The sequence below is a fragment of the Oncorhynchus keta genome, chromosome 14, assembly GCF_023373465.1.
Source record: "Oncorhynchus keta strain PuntledgeMale-10-30-2019 chromosome 14, Oket_V2, whole genome shotgun sequence".
NCBI lineage: Eukaryota > Metazoa > Chordata > Actinopteri > Salmoniformes > Salmonidae > Oncorhynchus > Oncorhynchus keta.
Genome location: NC_068434.1, coordinates 28,824,584 through 28,833,902, shown reverse-complemented (window position 1 = coordinate 28,833,902; position 9,319 = coordinate 28,824,584). Strand labels below are relative to the sequence as shown.

At 40.2% G+C, this 9,319-nt stretch overlaps 1 protein-coding gene across 6 annotated transcripts in view; it reads left to right on the top strand.

Annotated features, from left to right (window-relative positions):
• Positions 1-6,955: 6,955 nt before the first annotated feature.
• The window catches only part of pbx3b (pre-B-cell leukemia homeobox 3b), a 99,713-nt gene continuing 97,349 nt past the window's right edge, over positions 6,956-9,319 (top strand). Inside the window, exons 1-2 of one of the 6 annotated variants that reach the window (XM_052461456.1) lie at positions 6,956-8,063; positions 8,788-8,861. In XM_052461456.1, the coding sequence (XP_052317416.1) occupies positions 7,870-8,063; positions 8,788-8,861 (268 nt within the window). In that variant the 5' untranslated portion in view covers positions 6,956-7,869. The remainder of the gene's footprint in view (positions 8,064-8,787; positions 8,862-9,319) is intronic. The other 5 variants (XM_035785517.2, XM_035785509.2, XM_035785511.2 and 2 more) reach the window with 5 other exon arrangements.

Genomic DNA, 9,319 nt, shown 5'->3' with positions numbered 1-9,319 from the left:
AGTATACCTACTTGCACATTCATCTTCTGCACATCTACCATTTTTCAAACAAGAAATAAGACAAATAAATGGAAGACTTGAGCGTACATAACTGTTCACCCCCCCAAAGTCAAAACTTTGTAGAGCCACCTTATGCAGCAATTACAGCTGCAAGTCTCTTGGGGTATGCCTCTATAAGCTTGGCACATCTAGCCAGTGGGATTTTTGCCCATTCTTCAATGCAAAACTGCTCCAGCTCCTTCAAGTTCTTTAAGTCATACCACAGATTCTCAATTGGATTGAGGTCTGGGCTTTGACTAGGCCATTCCAAGACATGTTTCCCCTTAAACCACTCAAGTGTTGCTTTAGCAGTGTGTTTAGGGTAATTTTCCTGCTGGAAGGTGAACCTCCATCCCAGTCTCAAATCTCTGGAAGACTGAAACAGGTTTCCCTCAAGAATTTCCCTGTATTTAGCACCATCCATCATTTCTTCAATTCTGTATAGTCTCCCAGTCCCCCGCCCCCCGTCCCCCCCGATGAAAAACATGATGATGTTCTCAGGGTGATGGGAAGTGTTGGGTTTGCGCAAGACATAGCATTTTACTTGAAGGCCAAAAAGCTACATTTTATTCTCATCTGACCAGAGTACCTTCTTCCATATGAGTCTCCGTCATGCCTTTTGGCGAACACCAAACGTGTTTGTTTCTTTCTTTTTTTATGCAATGGCTTTTTTCCCGGCCACTCTTCTGTAAAGCCCAGCTTTGTGGCGTGTACAGCTTAAAGTGGTTCTATGGAGAGATACTCCAATCCCCGCTGTGGAGCTTTGCAGCTCCTTCAGGGTTATCTTTGGTCTCTTTGTTGCCTCTCTGATTAATACCCTCCTTGCCTGGTCCATGAGTTTTGGTGGGCGGCCCTCTCTTGGCAGGTTTGTTGTGGTGCCATATTCTTCCCATTTTTTAATAATGGTTTTAATGGTGCTCTGTGGGATGTTCAACGTTTCGCATATTTTTTTATAACCCAACCCTGATCTGTACTTCTCCACAACTTTGTCCCCGACCTGGTTGGAGAGCTCCTTGGTCTTCATAGTGCCGCTTGCTTGGTGGTGCCGCTTGCTTGGTGGTGCCTCTTGCTTAGTGGTGTTGCAGAGTCTGGGGCCTTTCAGAACAGGTGTATATACAGAGATCATGCAAGAGATCATTTGACACTTAGATTGCACACCGCTGGACTTTATTTAACCAATTGTGTGACTTCTGAAAGTTGCATTGGTTGCATCGGATCTTATTTAGGTGCTTCATAGCAATGTGGGTGAATACATATGCACACACCACTTTTTTTTGTTTTTTTGTAGTTATTTTTTAAATTTCACTACATTTCATGAAATCCAAATAAAAAATAAATTTAAATTACAGGTTGTAATGCAACAAAATAGGAAAAACACCAAGGGAGATGGAGATGAATACTTTTGCAAGGCACTGTTGTGTGTTTACACAGACAGTGGTGCAACAGCGCCTCCTCAGCCACCTGAGCCACGGCCTCTAGAAAGCGGAGACAGTACAGGTGCATCAAAGCTGGGACCAAGAGACTGATAAACAGCTTCTATCTCCAGGCCATCAGACAGTCACCACTAACCAGGCTCCACCCAGTACACTGCCCTGAACTTTAGCTAATGTTACTAGCAGGCTACAGCCTGGTACGTAGAGACTGCTGCCCTATGTACATAGAATCATTGAACACTGGTCACTTTAATAATGTTTACATACTTCTTTGCCCACTTTATTTGTATACTGAACAAAAGTATCAACACAACATGTAAAGTGTTGGTCCCATTGTTCATGAGCAGAAATTAAAGATCCCAGAAATGTTCTTCTACAATTTTGTGCACAAATTTGTTTACATCCCTGTCAATGAGCATTTCTCATTTGCCGAGCAGTATTTCTGTTTGTAATAAAGCTCTTTTGTGGGGAAAAAAACTTATTCTGATTGGCTGGGCCTAGCTCTCCAGTGGGATAAATACCATGAAATAAATGAACAACGTACACAAACCAAAGAAAATACTGTTCGTAATTTCTCTGGTCATTTGGTCATTTACTCAAATCTCCCTCAGCAAGGGGATCACAGAGCCACCACTCAGACCAGGATCCACCTCACAGTCTCCTTACGACCGTCGGTAAAAGAGGTGGACACATCACCAGTAGTTCTAGTTCCTTTTGAATCTAAAAAGATTGAGTCATAATAACAAATGATACATTGTTAATACCTATCATTTTGACATATTAAAGCACAAACTTTTGAATATTCAATTAATTTGGAAATGTTGTTGAATTCATTCGTTTTGTGTTCAACAAGATTTACAGAATTGTCATGTTTAAAAAAAAAACTCTTTAGTATTCCCTGACCCCTTGCAGACTCCAGGCTTCTAAAATCATACACCCATAACATCCTCACTTAAACGTTATCCTCCCATCACAACAAAGCAAGCCATTATATCAGTGCATGCTAATCTCCTAATTAACAAGCTAATTAGGCAATTACAGCTTTGCAGAAGGATGCCTAAATGAAATATGTCAACACAGTCACTGCTTTCTATGGCACCTGTGGGTCTTTTAAGATGTCACATTGAAAAGCATAATATACATTTGAACAGATGAAGCATAATATCAATTTGAACAGATGACGAAGTGTTGTATATGCACACTCATGTGTAGTTCAAACAGACTAGCATTCTCTATGTAAAAGTACTCGTTTCATTACTAGTGATGAGTTCATTTGGCTCAGTAATTGAAAGTCCTTTAAACATTTTTTACCACACATCCTTTCCAACTATGCCATGCCCATTCCCAACAAAATCCACAGAAGGTAAATCATAGATCATCAAAATATTTCATTATGCAATGTGATGCGTAGATTTCTTGCCCTGGACTCAAGTGGTGTAGCTGTAACAGCAATAATTTATTTCAAATGTTAATATGTTCTTTATTACATTTACATTTACATTTAAGTCATTTAGCAGACGCTCTTATCCAGAGCGACTTACAAATTGGTGCATACACCTTATGACAACCAGTGGAACAGCCACTTGCATCTAAATCTTGTTGGGGGGGAGAAGGATTACCTACCCTTACTTACCCTATCCTAGGTATTCCTTTATAGAAGTGGGGCTTGTTTCAATGAATCCAGATCAACCAAAAGCAGGAATACAGTATAATGAACTTTCAGTTATGACTAACTCCTCTTTAAACCAACTGAGGTGGAATTACAAATGCATTAAAAGGTGCTTTTTTGTATCCCTCAGAAGCAGTGGTTTCCTACTGCAGATGATTTGGGAAGTTAATAGAAGAAGAAGAAATTATTCATTTTAGATTAGTAATATGGTTTCAGAATTGAAATCATAGTTTTATGACAATAATGCGCTCCTGGTTATGTAAACTGTGCGGTGAACGTACAATGCTACTGTGTCGTTTTGCAGGGGGCTGTCATGGTACGGAAATGAATTATGTTGACATATGGCTGAGAACAATGGTGAAAAGTCATGCTATGCAATGCAATGAAGAATCATGCACTGCAACAGAGGAGAGGAGCTCGAGCTGTACCTTTGAGCCCTCCTTGACAGGTATGCAGTCTGACTTGACAGCTCAGTATTTCAATGATAAATGCAGTAGTCCTGGGACTCCCTATTCACTAAACTCAAGAGTGTGTTGAGCTGATACTTCAAGGTCAAGTGAATAAGAAAGAGCGGAACCACACAGTTCGCTAAAGAAGAGAATCTCATTTGCTTTTTGACTTAGTGGAAGCTGCTTGCCGCGATCTCAACCCTAAGACCTCTTAGGTTCTTGACTGAGTCTAGAACCAAATCTCTCTTAAATGTATTTCATGATTTCTTTCAAAAAAGGAATGCAAAACATTTTTTTTACCTGCACGGTGTTCAATGAAGTGATGCAAAAATAGTTGGTGTTCCATTCTGATAACACTAAACCACTTTTGTCCATGTGCAATGATGGTTGTTTGATCCAAGAACATTTTGTAACTTATCTCAAGAGTTTTGAATGCACTGGGAATGCTCTTGAGTCAAAAGGTGTGCCCTTCAGTTGTCATTAAAGAGTCTGTAGGTTTAGTTACTGTTTTACCTCAAAACAGTAAATCGATTTCTTAACTAATGAAACCATACAATCTTGTCTTTTAGGCTAACAGGGCTTTTGCTCATTGGCATGGATGAGCCCCTTTCTGTCTAATGAGGTCATTTCTGGTGAATATCTGTCCATTTATGGGACCCCTTTTGGCTCAAGAGCACCTCCAGAGGCAAAATCTCTGTATGGCCTCTTTAATTCAGTCTTACAATTAATTAAGATAATATAACATGTTATGTGATGGTTCATATGGTGCCACCAGGACAGAGTTTGTGTGAACTTCACTATCACCAACATGTTGAGCTTTCTGTCTAGTTTACACCAAGGTAGGGTGTGGTCCTTTGTAGTTCAGAATGGTGCTTGTAACACCAGGGTAGTAGGTTCGATTCCCGGGACCACCCATATACGTAAAATCTATGCATGCATGACTGTAAGTCGCTTTGGATAAAAGTGTCTGCTAATGGCATACAGTGCATTTGTAAAATATTCTGACCCCTTGACTTTTGTTACATTACAGCCTTATTCTAAAATGGATGAGATTGTTTTTCCCCCTCATCAATCTACACTCAATACCCCATAATGACAAAGCTAAAACAGGTTTTTATAAATGTTTGCAAATGTATAAAAAATTAAATACTGAAATATCACATTTACATATGTATTGGTATTGGATTCTTATTAGGATCCCCATTAGCTGTTGCAAAAGCAGCAGCTACTCTTCCTGGGGTCCACACAAAACATGAAACATAATACAGAATGACATAATACAGAACATCAATAGACAAGAACAGCTCAAGGACAGAACTACATAGATTTTTTAAAAAGGCGCACGTAGCCTACATATCAATGCATACACACAAACTATCTAGGTCAAATAGGGGAGAGGTGTTGCTTTATCTCTTTTTTTTAAACCAGGTTTGCTGTTTATTTGAGCAATATGAGATGGAAGGAAGTTCCATGCAATAAGGGCTCTATATAATACTGTACGCTTTCTTGAATTTGTTCTGGATTTGGGGACTGTGAAAAGTCTGGTGTCTGGTGGGATAAGTAGTGTGTCAGAGCTGTGTGTAAGTTGACTATGCAAATACTTTGGGATTTGAGACAATAAAGTTTCTTATAAAAAGAAGTGATGCAGTTAGTCTCTTCTCAACTCTTAGCCAAGAGAGACTGACATGCATGGTATTTATATCAGCCCTCTGATGACCCTTTACTCAGTACTTTGTTGAAACACCTTTAGTAGCGATTACAGCCTCAAGTCTTCTTGGTTATGACTCTACAAGCTTGGCACACCTGTATTTGGGGAGTTTCTCCCATTCTCTGTCAGGTTGGATGGGGAGCGTAGCTGCAGAGCTATTTTCAGGTCTCTCCAGAGATGTTCGATTGGGTTCAAGTTCGGGCTCTGGCTGGGCCACTCAAGGACATTCAACGACTTGTCCCAAAGCCACTCCTGCGTTGTCTTGGCTTTGTACTTAGGGTCGGTGTCCTGTTGGAAGGTGAACCTTTGTCCCAGCGCTCTGGAACAGGTTTTCATCAAAGATCACTCTGTACTTTGCTATGTTCATCTTTCCCTCGATCCTGACTAGTCTCCCATTCCCTACTGGTGAAAAACATCCCCACACCATGATTCTGCCACCACCATGCTTCACCGTAGGGATGGTGACAGGTTTCCTCCAGACCTGACGCTTGGCATTCAGGCCAAAGAGTTCCATCTTGGTTTCATCAGACCAGAGAATCTTGAACATAGGCCACTGTGTTATTGGGGACCTTCAATGCTGCAGACATTTTTTGGTACCCTTCCTCAGATCTGTGCCTCAACACAATCCTACAATCCTATCTCGGAGCTCTACGAACAATTCCTTTGACCTCATGGCTTGGTTTTTGCTCTGACCTGCACTGTCAACTGTGGGACCTTATATAGACAGGTGTGTGCCTTTCCAAATCATGTCCAATCAATTGATTTTACCGCAGGTAGACTCCAATAAATTTGATCAATGGAAATAGTACGCACCTGAGCTCAATTTGGAGTCTCATAGCAAAGGGTCTGAATACTTATTTTTGTATAAATTTTTTTATACATCTGTTTTCGCTTTGTCGTTATGGGGTATTGTGTACAGATTGATGAGGAAAGAAATGATGTATTCCATGTTAGAATTAGGCTGTAATGTAACAAACTGTGGAAAAGGTCAAGGGGTCTGAATATTTTCCATATGCACTGTATATTATATACTCATCCCACACTTGCTATTCTGGGGTGTTTGCATGATTTCAATGAAACAGTCTTATATGAATGGTGTGTAGGTATATGACGCTTAAATGTTGTAGCCATGCATCCAGCTCAACAACTTGTCTGCTGCCATAGCAACTGCAGGGGAGCGCTGAGCAGTGCTGCCTGCCTGTGCAATGCATGTCACCCATAGCAACGACCAATCAGAAGTTTCTATCCTTTTGTTCAAGCACAGTGAAGATAGAGGATATGATGGGTGGGCTTTCAGGACCATGCATCTGCCAGCAATAGGAGACTCTGGTCGTCAGTCGCATTCAAACACAACATTGATTGGTCGAAGTGGTTTATTTCAAATATTATAAACATTTTTACTGCTTGCCTACCCTATGAGCCTCGGCTTGGTAGAGATGACTATACCATAGCCCTGAAAAGGAAAAAGTCTGTGCAATTCATTATCAGTTCTGTATTAAACTATATAAAGATCTGATTAGGCCTATGCATTTAATGGAATGACAGTATTTTGGTGCACGTGCACTTGTGAGGCATACGACAAGTGGAACTACACCGTTATTTCGTCATTATAATCACCATCTCAAGCAATGCACTAGAATTTTAGCTTTCGGGGTTCCAGAGAAGTGACAAGAATATAGACCCCTCCTCTGATGGGCGGAGCGTGCATTTGTATTTCGATGTTGTCTTTTTTTTCTCCAGCTCTTGTTCTGACACGTTTGCACTGAGTGAGTGGCATTGGCACACTTTCAATCGCTCACTACCTCTGCCATCAAACAACATAAAGCACACAGAGGCAGAGGCTCGCGCTCATAAATTTCAGCAGGCAGATATTTTTGCGCATCGCTTTACAGCGTGTAGCCTAATTAATTTCTCGCTGTTCTTTTTTTCTATAATTTTTCCACTAATGCAAAACATTTAAAAAAACAATTGCAATACATTTACAGGTAGCAGATAGGCCTACTAATTTACTGCCTAAGTGTTCTATTTTTTATATTTTCATTCACATGTTTATTATTAATTTTCACTGGATATTTTGTTTCCTGCTGACAATAATGGGGATTTGAACACTTTCAAGAGGAATTGTACGAGGAAACATAATCAAAAGAAGACGACTAATAAATGACAGATCAGCAAGGAGCAATCATACACAACTCGTCAACTCAAAAGAGAAAGACGAATTGACAAGAGGACTCCTGCAGGATACGAGGGACAGCGGCTGTCATTTTGACAAATAAGTTTGAACAATTATAGCATATGTATTTTCGGACAAAAACATTTATAGATACTCACACTTCGGACCGTGCATAAAGAAGGAAGATTGCAAGAAAGTGATTACTTGGACACGCGATATTGATACCATTACCGGTACTAACGTTAGCCTATTTATTTTTTCTTATAGGCTACGCGTAAACGCAATATCAGCAATATACAGCTCTCTAACGCAACACATGTTGTAGTTGTTTTTTTGTATGTGAGTTTTTCAAGCCAAGTTTCCATTTGTGTGGCTTCGTGATTCTGTTTCGGCTGACTATGGACGAACAAGCCCGGATCATGCAGGCTCTCGGCGGTGTCAGCTTGGCTGGCCACTCGATACAAGGAGGCATGGCACTGCCGCCTCCACATGGACACGATGGGATAGATGATGGGAGAAAACAAGATATCGGTGACATTCTGCATCAAATAATGACCATTACTGACCAAAGTCTGGACGAGGCGCAAGCAAAGTTGGTTCATTTATATGTTTTCTTTACAAAACACTTTACGCACCATTACTCACTATAGCTAATTAACATTAACATCCATGTAATAAAAGGCTGGCTATAAAATGCTGATCCATATGGCAATCCCATGGTCAAAGTTATTTGCAGGGGCCAATGTAGATTAAAAAGGTAACACCTGTCACCCAGTAATTCTAATAGTTTTGAAACTTGCTTCTGGCTGGGGGGGAGGCAAAAAAAACTTGTATGTGCAAAGTGCAGGCTTTACATTGCATTTACATATAATGCTGCGAATTGGTAGGTTGGGGCTCCTGTAAACATTGATGCGTATTTGTAAAGTACTGTTTTACAGTAACTCCTGATATTTAAAAATAACGTTGGCTAATGTCCAAATTTAATTCCATGTTAAGTTATTTACCAATAACAACCATTTTGAATGTAGGCCTACACTCTTAGTTTCAATTGAGCATTTTCTACTAATAAACTTTTTAAAAACAAACTTTGAAGTCTTACAAAATAGCATTTCAACAAACAATGCATCCATCGTCATTCGTGTTGACAAATCACTGTTTATGCTACAACTTTGCGATGCATGTCAACATGTGCAAAATGAGCAAGACCTCGACGTTATTGTAAAGAACAAAGACACATTATCATCTCAAAAGTTTTAACAACTGAGGTGTTATAGTGACTATATTTCAATGTTGGTTCTTGTCTCAAACTGAAACAGGAAACATGGACTGAACTGCCACAGAATGAAACCTGCACTCTTCAGCGTCCTCTGCGAGATCAAAGAGAAAACAGGTAAGACTTCACATGAATTCAAGTGGAAGATGTAACAACAGGAGGACTGTATCAATAGGCAACATTGCTGAGCCCCAACGCATTTGCACACCGCCATCTTTACTCTCCCCGTTGGCAGCTTTATCCGAAGTTATCAAGCGGGAGACAGAATCAGCTCCCGTCCGTTATGACATTTTAAATGGGAAAATTCCGCTTATGGTTAACGTTACAGCCTTTGAGAAGCATCTGCAGATCTCCGCAAAAAGGTTTCGGTGCTCTCAGGTAGAAATTGATATAGGGTTGTTGTCCGATGGTTACATAGGGGTGGAATGGACAATGAGGTGCGTAACATTCCTCCATATTTTATCATAAATAAAGGAAATTCACTTGCTTTGGTTTTATTAGGCTACACCACACCATGTGCATTATATGAGCCGTTTCAGCGCCATGCATCTCGTTTTTTATTAAAATGGAAAGTA